The sequence below is a fragment of the Sturnira hondurensis genome, unplaced genomic scaffold (assembly GCF_014824575.4).
Source record: "Sturnira hondurensis isolate 20B ecotype Veracruz unplaced genomic scaffold, ASM1482457v3 Scaffold0013537, whole genome shotgun sequence".
In the NCBI taxonomy this organism is placed as follows: Eukaryota; Metazoa; Chordata; class Mammalia; order Chiroptera; family Phyllostomidae; genus Sturnira; species Sturnira hondurensis.
Window position 1 is genome coordinate 1,602,920 of NW_028086168.1, and position 26,782 is coordinate 1,629,701.

At 37.3% G+C, this 26,782-nt stretch overlaps 2 protein-coding genes across 2 annotated transcripts; one reads left to right on the forward strand and one right to left on the reverse strand.

Moving 5' to 3' along the window:
• Nucleotides 1-1,248: 1,248 nt before the first annotated feature.
• SELENOT (selenoprotein T) lies at nt 1,249-26,782 on the reverse strand. The gene is made up of 6 exons (XM_037061817.1): nt 26,548-26,782; nt 10,707-10,817; nt 10,028-10,154; nt 7,289-7,376; nt 5,148-5,301; nt 1,249-4,269 (listed from the first exon to the last, which is right to left on the reverse strand). Exons 1-5 carry the CDS (start codon nt 26,682-26,684, stop codon nt 5,177-5,179), a joined length of 588 nt encoding a protein of 195 aa, XP_036917712.1. The 5' UTR covers nt 26,685-26,782; the 3' UTR covers nt 1,249-4,269; nt 5,148-5,176.
• LOC118997919 (60S ribosomal protein L26-like) lies at nt 12,245-12,781 on the forward strand. Its single transcript, XM_037061818.1, has one exon. It carries the CDS (start codon nt 12,245-12,247, stop codon nt 12,779-12,781), a length of 537 nt encoding a protein of 178 aa, XP_036917713.1.

Genomic DNA, 26,782 nt, shown 5'->3' on the forward strand with positions numbered 1-26,782 from the left:
CGGTAGAATAAAATAAGAACTATGTAATTTCTCTATGTAAAACTATAAAAATGAAAGATTTGTTTTATTGAATATAAAGGTCAGTTGTCACTAAAAAATGTAAGCATACTATTGCCTGCTTTGCTCTGAGAAAATCTAGCAATTCGAACGAGTTATTTTACACTCAAAGATTGAACATTTCCTTTTAAAACATCTATCTAAAAAGATTTAGAATACTAACCCAACAAAGATTTTTTAAAATGTTGCATTACTAAATTAAGTCTTAACCTGTTTCCTTAGAAACAAAATCTTACCTGAAACTAAGTAATACTGAATGTCAACAGTAATTGAAAAATAGAAAAAACATTAAAAAAATACATAATCTGCCCTGGCTGGTGTAGCTCAGTGGATTGAGCATGGGCCTGCGAACCAAAGGATCGCAGTTCGATTCCCAGTCAGGACACATGCCTGGGTTGCAGGCCAGTTCCCAGCAGGGGACGCACAAGAGGCAACCATACACTGCTGTTTCTCTCCCTCTCTCCTTCCCTTCCCCTCTAAAGATAAATAAAGAAAATTTAAAAAATAAATAAATAAAAAATACATAATCTTCTGCCCTGCTTGGTGTGGCTCAGTGTACTGAGTTCCAGCCTGTAAACCAAAGGGTGCCCAGTACAGGGCGTGTGAGAATCAACCACACACTGATGTTTCTTTCCCTCTCTTTCTCCCTCCCTTCCCTCCAAAATAAATAAATATAAATAAATAAAATCTTTTTAAAAATTACATAATCTTCCTCTCATCTCATTGCTTCTCTCTTTTGAGTTCCTATTTTACTGAATTCTTGTTCTTATCGAGTCATTCTGTCATTCTATAAACATGAAGCAAATTGTGCAAAATTTTCCTGTGTTTCATGAGCTCCACTTTCTTCCAGGTTGAGGCCAAAGTCTTGCACTCTGTTCTGTGGCACAGTGCTCCTCAGTGTGAACCACAGACTAAGGGCTTCAGCACTAAGAAGATTGGTTGAAAGGCAAATTACCAGGACCCATTTCAGACCAAGTGAGCAGCATCTCTAAGGATGGGATCCAGGGATCTGTACCAATGTTTTAGGCACACTAAAGTTTTAAAACCACTACTGCTGTAGTATGTTTAGAGTTATTGCGTTGTTTCTTTTTATTTTGTTCATGTTTAGCTTAGGCAACAGAAGACATTCTTAAGTCCTAAGAGTGGGTGACTTACACTCATTCCACAGTATGTGAGACTGGTTTGTATTTATCTTCATTGTCCTGTTCAGAGAGGGGTCTAGTTCTATGTGCTTCTAGGGAAAAGGAGCGAGGGACTGTGAAGAAAAAGCCTCGGCTCATTTTTAAAAAAATATCTGAACTTTGCTTTTTCTTAATTGCCTATGCCAATCAAGAGGAAAATACCCTTCTCTTATTTCTCTACAGATTCAGAGATGATAGTATGACTTTCTCAGGAATTGTGGAGCTTGGGGGTCAAGACGAACAATATAGTAAACTGTTCCTTTCTGTCTTACCCCCAGCACAGAAGCCGTTTCAGAGCTGATGACAGCTCAGCAACATTGGAACACAAGTGGACTGTAGACTGGAGAAGTAGTTGAAGGTCCAAGAGTGGTAAGACTTAAGAGACAGACTTTGGGATAGCACTGGTTGGTTTAAAAAGCCATTATAAAGTAAACACTGAGGACACAAACTATTACAATGTAACGTTTTCCATATACAGTGAAAGTATAAAGTGCCCTAGCATAGATTTAATTCCACAGCAGAGGGGTTCCTTTCACATGAGATTAATAAAAGTTTATTTTCACAATGCTAGAGGTAAGTCCCAAACTTTACAATTCCTCACGTTTCTCTCAAAAAAAATTTTAAAAGCTTTATTATTAAATATCAAATCATGCTTAAAAACTCTGTAGGCTATTTTAAAAATCTGAATTATTTAAAAGTATGACAATGATGAAATGCCAACAATCAAAGTTCCAAACTAAAAACATTCAAAATAAGAGTCACCATTGGGATCCTGTTATATATTGACAGTGGTAAAGGCTGATCAACTGATGTTGTTAATATAAGTACCATAAGTAAAGAATACATTTATATTCTGAAAGCATGTTTGTCCTGCACATCTTGACACTGAGGTATAAAGCCATGGTTTGCCAACATTTTTTATTAATCTAACAAATAATTCTTCCATAATAGCAACTGTGGTAAAAATCTCAATAATATTAGCCAACCTGCTGTCATAGTCTATGGTCTTCTAATTAATACAGTACATACACATTTATAAACTACACAAACATACAAATTTGTAAGCAACTAATAAATTCTGAAATGTTATAAATAAAACTATATTCTAAATAGCTTTATTTAAGCTTCCCCTTAAATTTTTCTTTTTATATTCATGCTTCCCACTAATTTTTTACTCAACTCCATTAAATCCTAGATTTAAATATGGCCAAAGATAAAACAACAATATTGAGATAGGTATCAACAAAATAGCTGGGTTTTATCACAGTCTAAGCTACCTAAAGCTATTCTCCAAAAGACAATTTATTCACCCAAGGCAAACATGGAAAAAGTTAAAGTCAAATTTTAGGTTCTTCACGGTTGACCTGACAGGTACACAGGAACAGACAAGGCAATGAGGACAAAAGGTCTAGTGGTAAAGGGTTAACTGTCACTAGTGGAATGTCCATCAGCTGAAGAAGACTAGATACACTCAGCAGTATGTTCAACTTACAGAAGTTAACAAGTTTGAGCTGGCACAAATCAAGTTAACAAGGTTTTAGCCCTAGTCAAAGATAACAAAATGTTATTACACCTGAATAATAGAAACCTGTAAGTAACTTCCCAGCTTAAACTGTTTGTATTCACTCTTGCCACTATACGAACTTCGGTTAACAGCTCTTCAGCCTTAATTAAAAAGATAAGCCGTTTTAATCAATTTTCTGCAGCCTAACTTCTTGTCAGCCAGAGATTACAGTATATCCCATGCATTTAACAAATACTCAATGGCAAAGTATATGGTTGTGCTAAGTGTTTGGTGGACCCCATGTTGAATTATCTCATAACTCTTCCATAAATCCCTTGACTTCCACTAACAAATTTGGACCTACCACTTCTATTCCTATATGGAAGCCACAGTATGTGATGACTGTTGTTATATGACTATTTTTCTACTTTATGGTCCTATTTCTGCTAAATTACTCTCACAGTCTTTTTAGAACTCTGAAAAGATACTAAATTCACTGAGTAACTTTTTTTCCAATTGTTACTCAAAATACAATAAAATTCTGATACACTATTGTGTTAAATTAGACAAGTGATCTCCATTCATCTAACATTACTGTTGTAAAGAGGTTCGACTACATTTTCTTTAGTGAGATGAGCATCAATGGTAAATTACCTATTATTGTGTGTGAATCTAAAATGTGTCCATTATGTAATTATCTGTAAGTCAAAACAAAAATTTAAGCAGATGACTGTTAAATGTAATGTTAACAGGTACGCTGGGCAATAAATTCAAAGTTTTTATTTAATTTATATCCACTTAGTTTTTTATTGAGTTAAATAAGTATAAAGGCCCAGTCAATTAACTCATTAGATTGGTCAAGGCAAGACACTTGAACTATAACAGGATTTAAAAAGTACTTGGTCTTTTAGTAGTTCTCTGGTAATCACACACACCCGCACACACACGCACACACACACACACACACAAACTGGTAGAGTGCTCTGCATATAGGGTTTCTGCCCCCCACAATCTCATATAATGCACTGTTCACAATCTGCAGTATCTTGAAACCTATATAAATTGGACATGAACAAATTACAGATGTCTGATAAACTCTTATAAAGTATTTGAGAACTTAACTATATTCCCAAAAAGATCAATTCTAAACTATAAAAGAGGAAAATTCATATAAAATCACAACAGATTTAACAGACATCTTTGGGGAAAAAAACAAATTCTAACTCATTTTGCTACATTTTCAAATATGACTAAGGAAAAAAGGTACAAGAAATAATGTTTATATTTTAAAAAAAACTATTAACTGAGTGGATTTGGGGAGAGAAAATAACTATACAGTATTATTGCACTCCACGAATGTGCAGAATTCCAAAATGTGCCAGCACTGAAAAACTGTCTTGCATTGAGGTTTTCCAAGAGGTACAACGAGCCTGAAAGAAAGTATCTGGTCTGTACTAACAGTTTGCTGTCTTCAGTACAGGCCTTCATAATGTCAGTCACGCTGCTCTTGCAAAAATCCCTTAATGTCTGAAAGACACAGAAAAAAGAATATTTTATTTCAAACTTCACTCCTGTAAAATCAGTTCTTGATCAGAGAGGACCTGAGAACATCCCTGCCTAGCAAAAGTTAACATTTATCTATGTTCATTTTATTGGCTTACAAACTATCTATCTTGAACAGGTTAAAAGAATTTGCATACCCTTAGAAACTAGTTATTTGAAGGTAAGAAGAGAATGCACACACACACATTTTTGGACCATAACATGCACCTAGGTTTTTAAAGGAAACCAGGAAAAAAATTTTTGAAACCAGGAAAAAAAATTTTGAAACCAGGAAAAAAATTTTTGAAGCAAAAAATGTGGTAAAACATTTAGTAACATAATATTTCACCAATATAAATATAAACAGAATTCAACAGCTGCATTAACAACCATCATTCCTCCCAAATGGGGGGGTGTGTCTTATAGTCCAAAATATGGGTGTGTGTGTGTGTGTGTGTGTGTATATATATGTAGGATGTTAATATATATAATAGTAGGATGTTTATATATATATAAACATATATATGAACAGTATTTATATATATGAACATATATAAAAACAGTGTTTATATATATATATAAACATCCTACTATTATAATATATCAATTCTGGCCTTTAGAAGTTTGTAGTTAAAAATGATATTATAAGCCCAATTATTAAGCCTTGGAGATAACAGTACAATTTTATTTTGGCAGACCCAAACTCTCTTGATCTCTTCTAAACTTTAATGAAGAAAACATCCATCTGTTAAATCCCGAGCTGGAAACTCAAGTGGTGATATATGCAATATCTGTATCTTGCTGATTTGTGATGAGAATTAACTGATATCTATACATAATTCTTATATGGTTAAACTACTTACAAAAGAGTTTTCAGTGCTGATGGGTGGGGCTATGAGCGATGATGTGGAATTGAATCCATATGCACATTGAGCTTCATTTCATTGTCAAGAATTTGAACAAGCTGTTGCATGGATGGAAGGTGACCAGACTCCAGCTTAGACCACACAGGTACATCTATAAAAATAAACGGTGCCAGCACTCCCAATTAAAGATGATTCTGTAATGAACATTCTTTCCACAAATATTTATTGTCTACGTACACAGCTATGAATATGAAAGTGAGCAAAAGAATTAACCTTCTTGCCCTTACAGAGTTTACATTCAAGTAGGGGAATACAAAAAGAACTCTACAAATAGTTACAAAATCACAATTGTGCACTAAGAATTAAAATAGAAGATAGTATGAGAGGGAGATATGAGAGGCTGGAAAACTATCATTGCACTTACTATTATCAAAAGTGAGAGATTAGCTCTGGCCAGGGCTCAGTTGGTTAGAGCACTGTCCCAATATGCCAAGGTTGTGGGTTCGATCTCCGATTAGGGCACATACAAGAATCAATTAATGAATGCATAAATAAGTAGAACAACAAATTGACATTTCTCTCTCTCCTTCTACCCTGTCCCTCCATCTAAAAAAAATCAATAAAATATATTTAAAAATTTAAATATAAAGGTGACATCATACAATTAAAAGTCAGAGAAAGCTGAAATATAAAACACTGGTATGAGGGAGGCTGGAGAAGTAGGCAGGGACTAGATCAGGGATCAGCAAACTGTAAAAGGACAGAGAGTAGTAAACATTCCATTTGGAATCAATATACAATCTGTGACAGCTACTCAACTCTCATGGTAGCCTGAAAGTAGGAACATGCAATACATAAATGAAGGGGCATGGCTGTGCTCCAATAAAACTTTATTTACAACACAGGCAGCATGGGACATGAGCCTCAGGCCGGGGTTTGATGATCCCTAGGCTACATCATACAGGGGGCCTTTTGGCCACGTTAAATGTTCTGGTCTTTGAGAACAAAGTAAACACAATCAATAAATTTAAGGCAGTGCCTTTTACATATTTTTCTTTCTCTATCCTCACCTAAGGACATACTTACTGATTTTAAAGAGAGCAGAAGGGCAGGGGGAGAAACATCAATGCGAGAAAAAAAACTTCGATCCACTGCCTCCTGTAAGTGCCTCTAATGGGGACCAAACCTACAACCTAGGCATGTGCTTTGGCCAGGAATGAAACCCGTGACCCTCTGGATTACAGGACAATGCTCCAACTAGCAGAGTGCCGTATTGGCCAGGGCTGAAATGTGCATTTTTTTTAAAACTCACTCTGTCTGTAGCATGTGTCAGCAAATTTTTTTTGTAAGAAGCCAGAGAGTAAATATTTAAGGCTTTACAGGGAAGAGACAAAATATCGATATAGGTACTTATATAACTAGAGAAATAAATTTTTAATTCCAAAAGTTTTTCACTGATGAAACTCAAAGCTTTAAGTATAAACACTAAAATTTGAATTTCATATATAATTTCTATGTATCACAAAAAATTGGTATTTTTTAACAATTAAAACATATAAAAACTATTGTTATCTCATAGACCAAATTCGCCAACCTCTGATTTAAAGAATGTATTAAAAGGTAACAAGATAATTATAGCTTAGAGTAAGGTGGCATCAATGAAAAATAAAGAGTAGATTTTTGAAAAATGTAAACGGTAGAACTGAGAAGACCTGGTAATCCATTAGGTATGAAAAGTAAGGGAGAAAGTGATGTCACCCTAGGTTTCTAACATGGACAACTGGGTGGAATAATAACAGTGCCATTAAATAAACAAGAAATGCCAGGTAAAGCACAAATTGGAGTACACAAGAATGACAGGAAGCAGAGGTAACCAACAGTCTGGGGGAAGAAGTTAGGCAGCAGCAGATTTCTGGGTATAGCATCTGGAAGACAGACCTAGAGCTCTCTGGAACTATACACTCAGGGGTCATCATACAGGTGTTTTTTAAAGCCATGAGAACAGATGAAGACCATATGAAGAGATAATTTAGAGTATTATGAAAAATAGAAAAGCCTGATGCTCATTATAAATCACTTAAAATTTATCACAAATACAAACTACTGTATTATCAGAATGCAAACTATTCAGAACCCACCATTCAAAGTTATCTCAAATGCACCTGTTGACATACACTGGTTCTCAATCATGTTGCTTAAGAAGAAAACCATCATACATGCATAAACCTAAAAGAAAATATAATTAAGTATATAGGCAAAGTAATCTTGAAATCAAAACAACATGACAACTTAAGACACAATAACCTTTAAATAGCCTCATTTTATTTGGTAATTGCTTTTTAATTCTACTTTTAAAGTTTCTATACAAATTATTATTGCTGTTCGTATGTTCAGCAGTAATGTTCTTCGTGTATACAAAGAAAAATGCTACATTAATTCACAGCTCTATAAATGCTAAAGAACTTACTATGATATTCATGATGTAGAAATAGAATTTCTAGAGATCTCTTAATAGCCTTAGTAAGTTTAATGAAAGAATGCCAGAATAAGAAGGGTTCATTTTACTATTTTTATAAAATAATGAATGAATTCACAAGAGACTACTGATGCAACAATCAGCAACTCCATGTATTCAATACAACCCATCCACATTCCAAACAAGTCATTTTAAGTCAAACTGTGAAATATGCATTTGGTCTTCCTCCCAGTTTCTGACACAGAGGACCTAAAATCCTTGGAATTTCCTAAGTGATGGTAATGGATAAGGTGTCTTTCCTTTTGTTAATGACATGATTTTTTAACCATACCTAATGATGCAGGCTGGTTGCCAGGAAAGCCAGCCATGTGATTAGAGTGGTGGTCAATTTCAGTTTCAAGCAAGGGAAGAGGAGCTAGAGGTCAAATTAGTTGCCAGTGATTTAACCAATCATGCTTATGTAATGAAATCTCCACAAAAAAACCAAAAGAACTGGGACCAAAGAGCTTCCAGGTGGGTGAACCTTTACATAAAGATACAAGGAGAATGGCACACTTGGAGAGGGCATGGAAGCTCCCTTCCCACATACCTTGCCCTATGCATCTCTCCCATCTGGCTGTTTCTGAGTTATATTCTTTTATAATAAACTAGTAATCTAGTAAGTAAAATATTTCTTTCTAGTTCTTCTGTGAGCAACTCTAGCAAATGAAACACACCCAGGGAGGTGGCTATGGGAACCTCCAGTCTGTAGCTAGTTTATCAGAAGCATGAGTAACAGCTTGGGCTTCCAACTGGGATCTGAATTGTGTGTGTGTGTGTGTGTGTTTGTGTATGTGTGTGGTGGTGGTGGTGGTGGGTGGGTGTCTTGTAGGACTGAATTCTTAACAGGTGGAATCTGATGCTATCTCCAGTTAGATAAGCATAAGAATTGAGTTGAATTCTCAGACACCCCATTGATATACAGTAATTGTTGGTGTGGTGGGAACCCTCCTAAACACACATACACAGAAATTGGGCCCAGAAACCCAAAAACCAAACTAAGGAAAAAAGCAGGTTAGAAAGCACTGCAATATTAAATTACATTCATTCACCTTTGAAGGCAAATCTATATCCTCTTCAAATACTAGAAACTCCCTGATGGACAGTGAGATTTTAACAAAATCATCTGACTAAAAGTAGAATGTAGTAAGGATGTCAACTCACAAATATGTTTAAGAAAAATAAACCAAAATGTCCAAAGCTGATAAGAAAGGGCTTTCCCTGCCAACATTCCATTTGAGGTAGGTGGGCTTTGATTTCATAGAGGTTACCCTAGCCTTTTGGAACAAAAGTCTACTTTCAGGGTAACAGTATACAAACGAGCATCACGTAAGCTACATTTTCAAGTTCATTCATCTTCCACAGTAGATCAACAATTTTGGATGCATTAAGAAGTAAAATGCATCAGATATTTTGAAGTCAATAAATACAAAAACATCAATAAGTACTTAACTTCCAATTCTTAATCCTACACAACGTTTCGTTAATGACAGGGTAGAGCTCCATCTCAATTAGAGGTAGGCCACCTGAGGATGTCTATCTCAGAGGCCGTGCCTGTTATATGAGAAATAAGCGTTTCCCTGAGAAAAAGCACAGCTATGGAGGAGTCAGCTAAAGGCAGTCTCGGCCCAGGAAGACAAGGCCACATAGGACTCCAAAAGATAATGCTTCTTAGAAGGAAATCATCTCATCAAGAGAGAAATGAAAATTAGTCCCACCTCTTACAGCAGAAAGGTAGACCCTCCAAAAAAATGATTTTAAGTAGAAAAGATGAAAAAGAGATCTAGAAAAAAAATGTATACTATAGCAAGACCCTACTAAAAAAAAATAGCACAAGACTTTTAGGTATGTATTGATTGTTTCAGGTAATTTGTTCAACAGATTTACCATGAACAGGGTCAAAAGACAAATAATATAAACAGAATATGTGTGTATGTTTTGCTAAGAATAATTCAAATCCAGTTTTTAATATGAACAAGCCCATTAATATCCATATCAGTTGGCATAAAAGACCTTATATATATTATGTATATATTATGTTTTGCTAGATATGATCAGGCCTCATTACAATACATAATCAAAATCACACATTAAATTACATTGTGTCCAGGTTCTATTAAAGTAACATGTCTTTATCCTTCAAATAATAAAAAGTAAAACCTAATCATTCTTAAAGAAATATGAAAACTAAGGCCAAAGGAGGTTAAGTGTCATGCCCAGAGATAAAAAGTGGTTTAAGTTAAAAAAAAAAAAAAGGATGTAATCAGGTGAACCAGCAACAAGTACTTAAAAAATAATCATAACAATGTACTCATTGACAACCCAAAAACTTAAGAGCTGCCAAAGCTACTACCTTACTTACCTTATTTTCTTGGCCCCACTGCCAGATGCTAGGAGCTTGCATGCCAAAGAAAGCAAAAGGGTCCTTGCCAACAATTATTAGACCTATTAATACTAGCTTGAAGACTGACAAGAAAGATGCTATGTGTCTATCAAAAGAAAAGAGAAATTCATCAGAAGTCATAATTTCTCATTTATTTCAAAATGTCATAACTCAAGTATATGTATATAGACATTTTCTAGACACCAAATCTAAGTTATTAATTATAACTAGTGAAAAAGATAATAACTAGTTTATTATACAGTTTTAAAATAAAATATTTTATATATATTAAATCAATTAAAATTTAACCTATAGGATTATACATAACACTACATGTTATTGGCCTTTAAAAATATTATTAACAGTACAGAATTTTATACCATTTGACTATAAAATTTTTGGAGTTCATAGTCAATTGCCACAATAACAATTACAGAAAAAAACCCCACATCTTTTGAAGGAATTTCATCTAAAAAATTAATCTATTTTCCTTTTTACAGAAAATTTCTTCTGTTTTTTCTATTTATGAAACAGTGGTCTTTGTATGTTATTATGACCAGCAAAGAAATAACCATAACCAAGGAAAGTTAATTAACAAAATTCACGAAAGGTTGTAAAGTCAAATTCTTTTCCTTTTAAGGTACTAAAATTTACTTACCTATATATTGGTTGAGGGAGGTAATTCTCTCCTTCAATGCGGATGTCTGGGTACCGCTGGCTAATAACCCGCATGTACTCCTCAAACACCCGCCTATACCCTCAGGAAACACTGCAGAAAAACAAAAATGCTTCCTGTAAGTGATTGAGAATATGCCTAGATTTCTTCCAATCGTCCACAGTTAGACAAAGCCTAAAAATTACCAAGATTAAATGTGTTTCTCAAGAACAGCCACAAATTAACAATGACTGAGCTGGATGATGGGTGTAGGGAGGTTTCCTCCACAAGTTTCACATATGTAAGCTACCTTACCCTCAAGTAAATCTTCCATTCGAATATTAGACTTTCTTGGTTTGGGTTATTGTTGGACAACAGCAAATACCTACTCATAAATGTCAATGTACTTTGAATTTACAAATCAATTTCTCTTTTTAAAAAATCAATGACTACATAAACACTGAAATGAAAACAACTCTTACTCATCTGAAACAGGGGACATCCCAACACTGGGACAGTAGAAACTTAAAAAAATACCAAGGCATTAGACATGAAACTCTACTTCTTATTCTCACTCTGCCCTCACTGGGCAAACATACTTGCTCAATCACAATAAGAGGAATTTAAATAACTTCTCTCTTCTAACTCTAAAATTTGATGCTACTTTGCAAAGGAAAAGAAAGACTGGAAAGATAATTTTCAGCAATATGACAGTATATCCACACCATTACTCCAGAAATTCAGTCAAGAGCACCCAGTCACTTTCATTAAAATCTCTGAACAGCTAGATTATGCATCCATGATGTATGCTGCCCTCAAAAGTAGAGGAGGAAATGCCATCAGAGTGCATATGAGGGGGAAAAAGTACACTGATCAAAGTAATTGAAGAAAATGCAAATAAAAAGATACTTCATGTTCATGAATCACAAGAATATTGCCCACACTACTCAAAGCAATCTACAGTTTCACACAATCCCCACCAAAATTCCAGTGGCATTTTTCACAGAAATATAACAATCCTAAAATTTTTATGAAACCATGAAAAGATCTGCAAAGAGCCGAAACAATCATAAAAAAAGAGAAAAAGCTGGAAGAATCGTATTGGGTTGACCAGGAAGTCCATACGGTTTTTTTTCCATAAAACAAAAGACACATTTTCCTTTTTTACCAAAAACTTTATTGACTTGGATATTTTGAGTATGTCGGCTATCTTCTGAGTAATATAATGCTGACTGTTCTCAATTAATGTCTCAATTTGACCCCATTCAACACCAACTGGTCTACCCAACCATGGAGCATCATTCAGCAAGAAATCTCCAGCAGGAAACTACACAAACCACTAGACACATTTGATCAGTCAGAGCACTTTCTCTTTATACTGCACAAATCTTTCTTTGCATTTCAGTTGTGTTTTTACCTCTCTTGAAGTAATAAAGCATAATATGCTAAAAATGTTGCTTACCTTCTTCCCTCTTCAATATTAAAATAGCTGCACAAAAATTCACCAATTTTGATTAAGTTTTTAAAAAATACATGCTGGTATGACCGCTGTCACACTACAATCTAACAAAACTGTTTCGAAACAGAATGCTCTGTTTTGGTGGCCTTTTGTGGCCATCGCTGAGGTGCCAGCAGTCAAAATGAAGTTCAACCCCTTTGTGACTTCTGACTGGAGTAAGAACCGTAAAAGGCATTTCAATGCACCTTGCCACATCTGCAGGAAGATTATGTCTTCACTTTCGAAAGAGCTGAGACAGAAGAAGTACAATGTTCGATCCATGCCAATCCAAGAGGATGATGAAGTTCAGGTTGTGCGAAGACATTACAAAGGGCAGCAAATTGGCAAAGTAGTCCAGGTTTACAGGAAGAAATACATCATCTCTACTGAACGAGTGCAGCAGGAGAAAGCTAATGGTACAACTATACATGTGGGCATTCACCCCAACAAGGTGGGCATCACTAGACTAAAACTGGACAAAGATCTCAAAAAGATCCTTGAATATAAAGCCAAATCTCACCAAGTAGGAAAAGAAAAGGGCAAATACAAGGAAGAAACAATTGAGCAGATGCAGGAATAATGTAATCTCATATACAGCTTTAGTTAAAATCTTGAAATTAAAAAAAAACCACTATTTTGAATGAAGTTAAAGACAACTAAATGCTACCACAGTCATCTCACAGAAAAGAACCAAACTTTTTGACCAACTCAATACCTCCTGATATCAAACTGTAACGGGGTGCTGAGCTAGAAGCTCCTCAAAATGGAGAAAATCCTCACAGCTATCAATTGGCAGATGAAGGATGGGAGAAGTGGAGCAGGGTCACTGAGAGTTACTTTGCATGTTTAAAGAACTTGGCCAATGTTTTAGTAATGTTAAAAGCTGTGCCTGCTGGAGCAAGAGAGATGGGTCCTGAACTCTAACCTGCAAAGCTATGTAGCCGGAGGAGCTTGCAGTGCAGGTGAGAGCAGCATGGAGCCTAGGTCTCAGGGCCAAGCTTGCCCGGACTAATAGCAGCCCAGAAAGGTAGAAGAAACCAGAGTGCTGACAGATATAACCCAGTGTGGGAGGAGTCGGAAATGAGGTTACAGAGGAAGGTCTGTGCAGGGATCTGAACCCAGCCATACTGAGGCTTAACCATGACGTTTGAAAGTGCAGAAGGGGCTCTCTTGACCATGCTGCTTAGACAGAAGCAGAAAAGCAGGATGTTGCAGCCATGCTTGCTCTTAACTATGTAGCTGGGGAAGGAGAAGCCTCAACCATGTAGCAGCAGTCCAGGGTCTTGGCCACGTGGTTTGGAAGGATGTAGAAGGATTCTCCAGCCCACCATGAGGATGTGGTTCTGGATTAAAAGCAGGAGCCTGGTTGCACACAGACCACTAGAGGAGGCCAGAATACAGTTGGGAACCTGCCCAGCTAAGCTACAGACTTCTATTTCTTTTCCTGAGAAACAGTACCTCTAACTGGTCTGGTTTGGCAAGGGGGCATAGGACTGTGGGTTTGCAGGTGTTTCTTTGTTTCTAAAGGAAGTGAGATTTAACAGCAGAATTCTGCCATTATTCTAAAGCTGTATAACTCTGGAATAAATAATTCCTTTCCTTTTTACCAAACTCTGGCATTGAGGGCCACAGTTCTTATTGACAGAGAGCAAAAAGAACCCAGAGTAATAGAATTCAAGTAGTTCTGTAACAAAACTCTATCACAAAGCTATAGTAATCAAGAGTATGGTATTTGTATAAAAACAGACACACAGAGCAATGGAACAGGAGAGAGGGCCCAGAAATAAACCCCTGTATATGTGGTCAATTAATTTTTAACACAAATGAGCTAAGAATATATAGAATAGGGAAGGATAATCTCTTCAACAAATGATGTCAGAAAAACTAGACTGCCACATGCAAAGAATGAAACTGGACCACTATCTTACATCATAGACAAAAATCAACTTAACATGGATTAAAGACTTGAATGCAAGACTTAAAACCATAAACTTCTTAAAAGAAACTATGGGAAAAGGAATCAAAATCAAAAATTAAAAAATGGACTCCATAAACTAAAAAGCTCCTGCACAGCAAAGGAAATCGACAAAATGCAAAGGCAATCTACAGAACAGCATTTGCCAGTTATCTGATAAGGAGTTAATATCCAAAATACGTTAAAGGATCATACAACTCAATAACCAAAAAATTAATAATATATTTAAAAACTGGACAAAGGACCTAAACAAATGGCCCATATTTACATGAAAATGTGCTCAACATCACTAATTTATGAGGGAAACACAAATCAAAACTACAATGAGATATCACCTCACACCTGCTAGGATGTCTATTATCAAAAAAAAGATGTTTGGTGAGGATGTGGAGAAAAGGGAACCCTTGTGTACTGCTGGTGGGAATGCAGACTGGTACAGCCACCGTGGAAAACAGTACATAGGTTCCTTAAAATATTAACAATTTGATATTAACAATTTGAACTACCATTTGATCTACACATGTAGGTATATTCACTCACATCCCACATGTGGGTATATATCTGAAAGAAATGAAATCACTATCTCAAATAAATGTGCACCTGTGTGATGACTGCAGCAGACAGACTCATGGATACACAGAACAGACTGACAGCTGTCAGAGAGGAGAGGGTTGGTGGCTGGGTAAGAAGGGTGAAGGGATTAAGCAAAGAAAAAAAAGTAAGACTCGTGGACACAGACAATAGTTTGGTGACTGCCAGAGGGATGGAGAGGTGGAGAGAGGTAGACGACGGTAAAGGGGAGATAAGTGGTAATGGGAGGAGACTTGACTTGGTGTGGTACAAACACATTACAATGTACAGATAATGTAGTGCAGAACTGTATCCCCCAAACCTATAACTTTATTAACCACTGTCACCCCCATAAATTCAGTTAAAAAAAGAAATATTTGCACCCTCACGTTCAATACAGCATTACTTATGACAGCCAAGACATGGAAACAACCATGCCTCATCTACAAGAGACACATGAATAAGGAAAACATGGTATGTATAATACACTGAAATATTACTCAGCCAAAACAAGAGAAATCCTGCCATTTGGAATAACATGGATGGACCTTGACTGTATTATACCAACGGAAGTAAATCAGACAAACACAACTATTGTAAGATCTCACTCTCATGTGGAATCTAAAAAAGCTGAACTCACAGACCCAGAGTAGACTGGTGGTGGCCAGGTGCTACGGACAGGAAAAATGGGGAGACACTGGTCAAAAGATGAAAACTTCCGGTTTTAAAATAAATCCTGGGGATCAAAGGTACAGCATGATGAACATTACTAACAACACTCTACTGCATACTTGAAAGCAGCTAAGGGAATAGAGAGTAAATGTTGTCACCACAACAAGGGGAATTATGTGAGGTGACATATGACTAACCTTTTATAGTAATCATTTCGTAATATACAGTGTATACAAATATTAAATCATTGCCTTAAATATATACAATTTCTACAGTACTTAAGTACATGAAATACATAATTATGGAACACATAAATACTCAATATAAAGCAAGGAAAGTACTTCTTGGTACAGAGAAAGCAGGACTGGCAATTACATTATAGCAGAGTAAAACCTGAGGTAGCAGCTTTTTTAATTACACTGTCATCAAGGAAAAACATACCGATCATCACCATCAACCGAAGAGAACAGCAAGTTTATGTCTGACAGGGTGAGACAGTCCAACTATCAGCATTTCAATTTAAGAAAACTCACTTTTCAAAAAAAAAGTGAGAAATTCATCAGTCTTTTTTTATAATTAATAGTTCATACTTTCTCTACATTTAGAATAAAAATTTCACAGAATATTTCATCATTAAAAGTGTGAAATTGTTTTGCCCTGACTGATGTGGCTCAGTGAGTTGAGCATCATCCCACAAACCGAAAGCTTGCTGGTTCATTTCCCAGTCAGTGCACATGCCTTGGTTGTGGGCCAGGTGCCCAGCGAGGGGTGTGTGAGAGGCAATCCATCAATGTTCCTCTCCCACACTGATGTTTTTCTCCCTCCTTCTCCTTCCCTTCCCTTCTCTCCAAAAATAAATAAATAAGATCTTTTTTTATGTATGAATTTTTTTCAAATGGAGACATATCTCTATGGCTAAATACTGAAAAAACATATAAATCTCTAGATACCTTATTTTTACTAAAGATTTAACTTATCCAATATTTTATTATTACCATTGTTAGATTCATCAAGTATTTGTATTTTGCAAGTTACTTTTTCTATAAGATATTCTTTATCATGCTGTTATTATAAAAATAATCTAGATCACGTATGTACCCAGCTACCCTGAAATCAAGAAATGCCACGTGATTTCAATGCCCAAGTTTGCTCTGGTGTTTACAATGGAACTGATGATTTAAAATGATAGTATCTAACATTTAATGCAGTATTTTCAGAACTAGAGACCTAGTTAATTGAGATGAAACTTCCTTTTTTATAGATGAACAAAAAACATGAAGCTCAGAGATCAAGTGACTTTTCCATGGTTATATATTCATGTATCAATTAATAATTGACTCAGATATTTAGTGACTGCCTATTATGTGTCAAACAAACTCTATATTAGGCAGTGGGTATACGGTGGTGAGTGACCTTAGTCAGGGGAGAGACTAGAACACAGACTTTGTGACATGAGATCCTGGGCCCCTTCCATTAGACCTCCATAGGACAATTAGATGATGCAAGAGCTAAGGAATTAAGTTCTTTCTGTCTACAACACCATAATCAGTTGCCCATACAGTTGGCCTTCGGGACACAGAGATCTCTGTGATTCTTCTATGATGAGGACATAGATTCCCCATCAAGGAGATCTAAGCCTGTGGGTTCCAAGGAGTCTGTCATATTTGTTCTGAGAGTTCCAATCCTTCACCCAGGAGAGCCCTAAGAGCTCTAGCTAAAGATGTGTCTATGTGCAGACAAACACTACTGGCCAGATTCTTCCCAGTCACCGACTTTTCTGGCTACTGTGCTCAGAAGCCGAATTCTATCCTTGGTTCTTCTAGTCCCGTATCTTCAATGTAGTCTCAGATCTTTGCACCCAAATCCAAATAGAATCAGCCCATAACCCTGAAATCCAAGGCTTTAAAACTGTACTTTTTATTTCTGAAAAAGAAAGCCGTTTATGAGACACACAAAAAGCATATTTTTAGACAAGTTTATTTACACATAAGTAAACTTTCTTCTCTGTATTTGCCTCCAGACTTGTAAAGAAAAACCAAGGAACTTTATTCCTATATACTTGTTGTTCTCAAAACAATTTTCCTGTTTTGAAACGGCAATCAATACTGTTGACAGAAAATAAAACATGTAGTATTTCATCAAGGTGGGCGGGCAGTAAAGGGCCAGTAATCATTCCACTTCTACCACCACACCCAGTTCTCCCAAGGTATCCCATTCTTTCCGGGTCAGTGAATAAAACCATAACTTCTAGTATACCTCCAACAAATAAGTACCAAAGCAGGCTAAAAATATGTTGCAGCAGCTGCCCATTTTTTCTGTCCCTGGATCAAAAGTTCTTTAAGAACTGAATTTAAATCTTGAAAAGCAATCTTAAATTTAAGTCCAAATCACTTTGCAAATCTCTTTCTAGTAATGCAGAAATATCTTACTTATGCAGTCAACTTTTGCAACTACCCAATTTAAAATATTTTTCACACAATGCTTTTCTAAAAGAACTTGCATATAACTTAGATGATCTATGTGTAATGAACAGAAAGGAAATTTAGGAAATACAGAAATATTCTCTGTCAATACTAACTATTTGAAACAGTTCTGTACTTTTTAAAGTCCATCATGTTTTCAGTCTAATTCATCGTGCCAAACAACCTGCTCTTCCCTTTTTCTATAATACGCCTGCACCTAATTACAGTCAAATAGCTTATTTATATCAAAGTTGGGCCTGTCACAAATCCCAACCTCTCACAAGTTCTTATTTAAACAGGGTGTGCTTTCCTTGGGGCATCCCACTTGAATCTCCCTTTCAAGTGAATTTTCATTTTTTTAAATGAAAATTTACTTATTCATTTTTAGAGGGGGGAGGGAGAGACAAAGCAATATCGATTCGATGTTCCACTTATTTGATGGAAACACTGATTTGATGTTCCTCCACCAAACCCTCAACTTTGATGTATCAGGATGATGCTCTAACCAATGAACTACCTGACCAGAGCCCTGGTGAATTTTCTTTCTCCTAAACTCTAAGGGTCCCCAAGAGAACAATGGGCAGCAAGAGCTTTACCCAGGCTAACCCCAGGAAACTGTCTCCAACACCCCCTTCCCTGAGTTTTCAGTGAGCCTACAGCAGCCCAGCCTCGGCTCACTCCTTTCCTGTAACATTTCTAGAGAGTCAAAGAAGCCCGCCTAGCCTCTCTCCTGTTGCTTCTTCTATCCCAGGCCCTTTCTTGTTTCACTGTCCCCAGCTTTAATAACCACAATCCCAATTTTTTTAAAAAACAGAGTAATCTCAGACATTTGCCATTATAAAATAAATACTTATAACTTATTTTCCCCATCTCTTAAAATCACCACCTCCTTTTATTTATAATGCCACACCCCTCCAACTGTCTTCTCACCCATACAGGTGAACATTTAACACCAAGCTGTTGTGGGTACAGAGCAGTGATAATCTTTCAAAAGGAATGAGAAGAGAAATAAGTCGATCTGAGAAGGGAGAGAAATGAAGTACATGTTACTGAGAAAAGTACAAATGTGAACCAGAAAAATAGTGGATGAAGTCTTCTCAGACCCTCCAGTTTTCTATTTTCACCCTGTCTTGAGGCCCAGCTACACCCCTGCCTTTGGGTTCTGAAACTATTCTTCGGTAATTTTAAAATGTGTTGGTCAAACCAGTTCAAACAGATTTCTGCTACCTACATTCCAATAACTTCAACTAGAAAAAATCAGGAAGATGCTTTGTAAATACTGTAGTTTCTAATTGTCTACAACAATGACTAGCCTAATAGCTAGCTAATCACTGAAACTGCATTTTTTAAAGTAATCTTTATTTCTCTTCACTCTCTTCAGTAGATGAAGTAGGAATAGACATCTGTCTGGTACATCACCAGCTCTAAATGTTCTAAGCAATGAATTCTGAAGAGGGTACTCTGTAAAATACGCAAGGGACAAGATATTAAGGGAATTAATAATGAACTACCCTGATAAATGCTTTTTTAAAAAATTACAAGCAGGAGTGCTCACATATAACAAACATGTATTATTTTTCATGGCCAGAAAGCTATATGCATTTTTAAAGGTGAAAATCAGAGTAAAGTTTCCAAAGTTTATTTTCCTAAATTCTCGTAACAGCATTAAAGACCACATAAATAATAAATTACAATAATAGGCACTTGATAAACGGCAGGATGTACACTCTGCTAGCTGTTTTTAACTGATTATTTGACTCCAGCTTTCCTCATTTTCTGTCCTTTTCCCTCCTCCATGTTGAGTGAGGCTTCATTTGCATATGTTCTCCCCTTGGCTTATAAAGCTCTTCCCTGTATCTCCTGGTTGCAGCTCCCCATACCTTTCAAGATTTCCTTTCCTCCTATGCAAATCCTTCCAACTCCCCTGAATAAGCGATCTTTCTATCTTCTGGATTTTTAAAGTCCTCTATTATGCCCTGTTTCAGAACACTCAGAACAGAATATTTTACTGTATGTCTGTCTCTCCCAGCAAACAACTGGTTTTTAAATATTACTGTAAAAAATAAATTCATAATTTCCTAGAAAGTAGACAAAAAAGGCAGAAAAAGTGGCACGAAAAAAAAGGGCCTAAAAATGAGGACTTGATTATCAGCAGGTCCTGATAAAACCTCTGTGGAAGACTTCTTCCTCACCAACCCCAGGCTACACTCCAATCAATGTAAGGTATACGAGGTCTGTCAGGAAAACAGCCAGCCAAAGAGAGCAGACTGGAATGCACGTGCATTCACTGCACTAGTCAGTGGGGGCAGTAGAAGCCATTGAGAGAGCACGTGTACTGTGGTGGCTCTCACATCCGTAATGACAGCAAGCAGAGCAGAGAACCTGCACCAGATTTTGTGTTAGGCTTGAACAGTCCTCCACCGAAACAAGGATGATTCAGAAGGCCACACAGCTATGGGCGACTGCTGCTTGGCTGCTTCATCACGACAATGCACCAGCTCATGCAACCTGGCTCATGCAGTCTTTTTTGGCCAAACATTAAATCACCGTAGGTGACTCAGCCCTGATACAGCCTAGATTTGGTGCCCTGCAACTTCTGGCTTTTCCCCAAACTAAAATCACCTTTGAAAGGGAAGAGATTTCAGACCTTTAGTGAGATTCAGGAAAGTACGATAGGGCAGCTGATGGTGATTTGGGAGAACTGTGTAAGGCTCCAAGGTGCCTACTTTGAAGGGGACTGAGGTGTCATTGTCCTATATACAGTATTTCTTGTATCTTCCTCAATAAATCTCTCTTTCTCATATTACATGGCTGAAACCTTCTGGACAGACCTCATACACAGAAAAACAAGACTTCCCTTTTGGAAAGCAGGGAAGGTGACTGGTAGAGGAACCAGAGAGCTCTAACAAGTCTTAAGTGACAAAAACAAAAACACATATGCATGCTTTGACTTTTTTCCTTTAAGCTTCCTACCAGTACACAATAGAATAACTGTACACTACAAGTAATTGGAATGCAACCAACATTCTGTTTTACAGATGAACAAGATGAAAGCTAAAGAAATTATTTTCCTGAAAGTCATTCAAAAGATAAAAGGCAGATCAAGTAAGAACCTGGGACTCCAAACTGCTATCCAGTAAATGCACAATTTCCCAATAACTATCCTAATTCAAAATTCATGGGGTTATACTGGTATTTTTAAATGATATATTCAATTTGAATTCTACCACTTACTGTAATGGCAAATTGTAAGTAAACAAATTTCAATTTTCTGTAAGAGATTAAAACCTTTAAACACATTACCTACATCTAAAAGCTTTGAACTAAAGTATTTCGTTCACCATTAAGTAGAAACAACTATTACATAGCATTCAGTTACATGCTGCAGTAAACAAAATGGCATTAAAATTCCATGTAAACATTACAGACCTTTAAAAATTTAATGTAGTGGTAGTTGTGGTAGCCACCATTTTATTTGTTCTCTCTTAACACTGTATTACTCTACTATCCAGATCAACTTATTACTCAATGTTTCATTGATTCCAAGTACTTTCCCTCTATTTAGCATCTTTTTAAAAAGTAAGGATTTATCTTATAATCATTAGTGTGTCGCAGTTTAAATGGCAGTATATTTTTCTTCTGGGTAGTATACAAAATAATGGTATATTTTACATATCTTAAGTTTGGTGAAACAGTAACTGTTATTTACGTTTTTAGTTTCAGTTACTGCAGCTATATGGGAGAAATGAAAATTATTTTGTAGGATTTTCCCCTGGCTACTATGTTTTTAGTCTTAAAAATTCAGGATTACTCTCTTACCCTACCCTGTACCACATACACACACAAAAAACATAAAATCTGTCTCCTTTATCATTCCAGTGAATGGTGCAGCACTGCTTCAGAATTCAGGAGTCATCTTTGACACGCCTCTCCTCCTCATATACGTAATCCATCATCAAGAACTGCCAAGTTGCTCTAGCTGGTGTAGCTCAGTGGACTGAGCACGGGCCTGCGAACCAAACAACCGTGGTTTGATTCCCAGTCAGGGCACATGCCTGGGTTGCAGGCCAGTTCCCAGCAAAAGATGCATGAAAGGCAACCATACATTGATATTTCTCTCCCTCTCTCCTTCCATTCCCCTCTAAAGATACATAAATAAAATCTTTAAAAAAAAAAGCCCTGGCTGGTGTAGCTCAGTGGATTGAGCGTGGGCCTGTGAAACAGATGGTCGCTGGTTTGATTCCTGGTCAGGGCACATACCTAGGTTGCGGGCCAAGTCCCTAGTAGGGGACACATGAGAGGCAACCACATGTTAATGTTTCGCTCCCACTTTCTCCTTCCCTTCCCCTCATCTAAAAAAATAAAACAAATAAAAACAAATAAAAAAGAACTTCCAGCCCTGGCTGGTGTAGCTTCGTGGATTGAGCACTGGTCTGTGAACCAGGGAGTCGTGGGTTCAACTCCTAGTCAGGGCACGTGCCTGGGTTGCAGGCCATGTCCCCGGTTCAGGGTGTATGAGAGGCGGCCACGCATCGATGTTTCTCTCCCTCTCTTTCTCCCTGCCTTCCCCTCTCTCTAAAAATAATAAAATTTTTTTTTTAAAAAAAGAACTTCCAAGTCTATCTCCTAAAGATCTCTATCCCCTTTACTCTCTACTTCTGGTATCACCTTTCTATTCCTTGGAATATCACCTTGGATGATATTCCAAGACCCATCATCTCTTGCCTGGGCAATTCCAACAGTTCCCCTAGAGGCTCTGCCCACATCTACTGTTTGGCCCCCGGAAAGCTTTTTCCACGGAGATCCTAGCTGATCTTTCCTTAACAGGGCCTGCCAAACCTTCCAGGGTCCACGCCACCTTGGCCTCCTTAAGAAATCATGTTCTCTCTCACTTATGAGCCCACTAAACATGTTATTCTCATTGCTTGAAAGCTCTATCTAAATAAATTTTACCCTTCAAATATCAGTTCAAAGTTCATATTCTCATGGAAACCTTCTCTGGTCTCCTAACTAGGCCTCTCTCATGCCACATAACTTCCCTTCACACTATTTAATAGAACTGTAATTTAAGTGTGTTGCCCACAGATTAATGACTACTTTCCACTTTGCCTGTACATCTATGACAACACTGAATTGAATTCCCAGCACCAAAGTGCCTGCACAGAGCAGATGCTCAAATATTTGTTGAACATGCAATGTTAAGTCTACAGTAACTAACAGGATCTCTACAACTCACAACTGCTCAGCTTTCCTTTCAATTCAGCATTTTACTATCTTGATCAACATCAACATCCAAATCGGTCTTTATTTTCTTGCCTCCATACCCCAAAAACAAAAGCTGAGCTGGTATAAATTGAAATGAACTCCTTTCTTTTAGTAGAAGTAGCTTCATTTATGTCTTAAAACTCTACTTGTAATTTGGTTGTCCTAAAAATACAGCAGTGGATTCTTAAATTAACAAATACTGGAAAGCTCTGCTATATTCTGCTTATGTTATTAAATCTTTATTTTTATCCACCATTCTTAGTAAATCAATTGTCACATGTTCAAATAACTACTAATTGTAGAGTTTAAACTGCAATAACTAATTATATACTATAGGTCTGATTACATGTTAAATCACATATGTGGGGAAATTAAAGTATGCATACAAACCATGCCAGACAGTACCTGTCAGAATACATTTACACATAATAGTAACAAGAAAGGAAAATGTGAGAATGGAACTTTAAGTTCTGATTAGAGAACGTCCTTTTCTATGTTCAATGTTTCAACATCCAAATAAGCAGAATAAACTTTTTCCTCAAATATGAAATCAGCATCCTCAAACTTACCCAAGTGGACTGCTCAATCAACTGACATAATAAAAAAAAACACTCGGGTATGTAAAGTAGCACTGTGCCATTTTTGTAGACTTCATGAGGAGCTATATCTGTCTTGTTCACCATAGTATCTTTAGTCCCTGGCACAAGCAAGTACTGAATGAATATTTTTACACAAATGTAGAATAATCAAGTTTGTTTTAAGCTATTTTGCACACCTGACCCCTCTCCCTTCAATTCCATTTGTGTTGTTACTTGTTTGTTCTATTAGCAATTACAAAATGGCACAATATCAGATAATCTATTAAGCTATAGTAGTCATAAGAAATAAAAAATAAGTGACAAAAGCAATTGAAAGTAAAAATAGTACCATCTTTGTAAACAGTGATAATTAATGAAAAACTACATTTTACAGCACTCAGATTTCAAATAGAATTAAAATAATTTTCACATATTTATCCTCAAATGTCTCAGCTTCCTCTCCATTCCCAATGTTGCAAATAAATGTCCAAGAGTTTTTCTACCAAAACCAGAAACCCAGTATTTACCTTACTGCATACAAATTTATCTCTATAAAAAGTAACAAACAAGCTAAATTTACCTGTATTTGGTAGGGCTGTTAATAAAGTTATTTCTCATCTGCACATTACAAAAGAAAGAAAGCCCTGGCTGGTGTGGCTCAGTGAATTGAGTGGTGGCCTGTGAACCAAAGGATTTCTGGTTCTATTCCCAGTATAAGGCACATGCCTGGGCTGCAGGCCAGGTCCCCAGTAGGGGGTGCATGAGAGGCAACCACACATTGATGTTTCTCTTCCTCTCTCCCTCCCTCCCCTTCTTTCTAAAAATATATAAATAAAATTTTTTAAAAAAGGAAAACCAAAGCACTTCTGTATGCACTACCACACTCAGGGTGACTAAAAAAGAAAATTCTTACTAGGCTTTTGGGACAAGTGTGTTGAGAGAGAGAGAGGAAAGAGGAGAGGAGAGAAGAGAGAATGGGGGAGAGAGAGGGAATGGGGGAGAGAGAGGGAAGGGGGAGAGAGAGGGAAGGGGGAGAGAGAGGGAAGGGGGAGAGAGAGGGAAGGGGGAGAGAGAGGGAAGGGGGAAGAAAAAGAAACAAAGACTAAGAATTAAAAGTTCAACTGCAATACAGTACTTAGGATTTTTTTAAAAGTTTAATTTTAAGGACTAAATGCTCTTCCCTCCATTTGTTTTACACATTTAAAATACTTTGTTATGAATACCCTTAGTGGAAGGTACACATGTTATTCTGACAAGTACTCCAATAGAAGTAACTATAAAAGAAGAGTATTTTGTGAAAACCACATGTGAAGCCAAGAGATACAAAGGTAGAAAATAGAAAAATTACAAAATGTGGAAATTGCAGTCTTTTTTAAACTACTGGAATCCAAAAGTATCACATTTAAACCTTAAGAATACTATAGTAATTACAGGTTCCTAATATGACTGCCAGCTTCTTATTAAGAAATAAATTAAAATGGTCAACCCCTATCTCCCATTTGCAGTATAATATGAAAATGATATATATCAGATATATATCAGAGTAAACAGTACACAGAGCTTTTTTTAATCCCCAAAATCTCAAGGTTTTTAGTTTTCACTCAAAAATTAAAGTCTCACCATCTTATTTTCTTACTCTTAAAGATCTGTTTTTTTAAAAAAAAAAACTTGCTTAGCCTTTAAAAATTAAGCAAAAAGCTAGTCTGATAAGTAGAAAGTCTAAACTTTTAGTACCCTTACGATAATACATGAAGTTTGAAAAAACTCATTTTAAATGCATTGTAGGCAACACCAATATTCCAAAGTATCATAACTCTGATGATTTACTAAATTGGCCATCCTTTCTTTTTTAAAAAAATCACCTTTTGCAATACATAATTCTAATTTCTGCCATTTTACTATGTGTATTTTAAATGAGTCTTTCAAACCTTCCCCAAGCCCATTTATCTTATTATAATGCATTACTGTTCTAATACTTAACTAGGTAACAACAAAATCACTTAGAGTACAAAATCGAAAACTAATGGAATTTTCTTTTTCTATTTCTCTGAATGCGCAAGAGGAAATCTGAAAGGTAGAAAGAGACGCCAGGGCAGACAACCCCTGGGAAGTGGGTGTAGAGAGAAAGGTGGAGACGATCCACTTGTCTCAGAGGGAACGGTTGTCAGAAGAGCAATGCACTCCTTTTTCAAACACACTTTGAAAACTGCAAACTGAGAATCAGCCTCCCCAGCCCTTTCCACGCCCTCGAGCTGTCAGGAGCCTACTCCCTCACTCAGTCAACAGGCAGGTAGCTCCTGGAGAAAAAGGTGTCTGTCTATCACTCGCGGGTCCCCTTCAATGACCCGAATTAACCCTCACCTAGCGGGGCAGTGACTCGACTGCCTGGCATAACCCTCGGAAAGGGGAGAGGAAAAGTGAACTGGGTGGCAGATGCTGGGAGCTCCTCCACCTAGGCTGCGCCAACTCACGCCCAGCTCCGTGGGCATCAGGGGAAACCACGGCGTGACACCGCCGATAAGTCCTCCGCACTAACAAGTGTCCCCACGTCCTCGCCTTTCAGTATTTAACCTTCTCATGCCCTCCCTTTACTCATTCTCACCATTCTAGGAAGCAAAAAAGAAGCGAGCAGATGTGAGTGGAGGAAAAGAGGGAAGCCTGGCCGTCCTGGCAAGGGAGAAGGCAGACTGCGGAAGGCTGCTGGCGCCGTTTTTCCGGGCCGGGGTAGGTCCGTTCCGCTAGGCCGCCAAACCGGGCCCTAGCGTATGGAGAGGCAAGGAGCGGAGGCGCCGCAGGGCAACCGGGGTGCAAGGCACTGACTCACCAAATCTGGAACTTCAGCAGCGGCCCCGTGGCGTACTGCATCTTTAATCTCTTGCTAGGCACGCTGCCCAGGTTGGCCGAAGCATCGCTCCGGACCAACGCCGACGCCACCACCAGGAGCAGCAGCAAAAGCCTCATCTTACCCAACCTCACCTCTTCGGCCAGACTCAAACTGAGACTGCGGCCAACCCTAGGCCGAGCAGGAGCTGAGCTGCTCCCCACGGCGCAGGCGCAAT

What these genes read in the sequence shown, in the direction of transcription:
- LOC118997919 (XM_037061818.1), top strand. Translation starts at nt 12,245, where the DNA reads ATGACCGCTGTCACACTACAATCTAACAAAACTGTTTCGAAACAGAAT.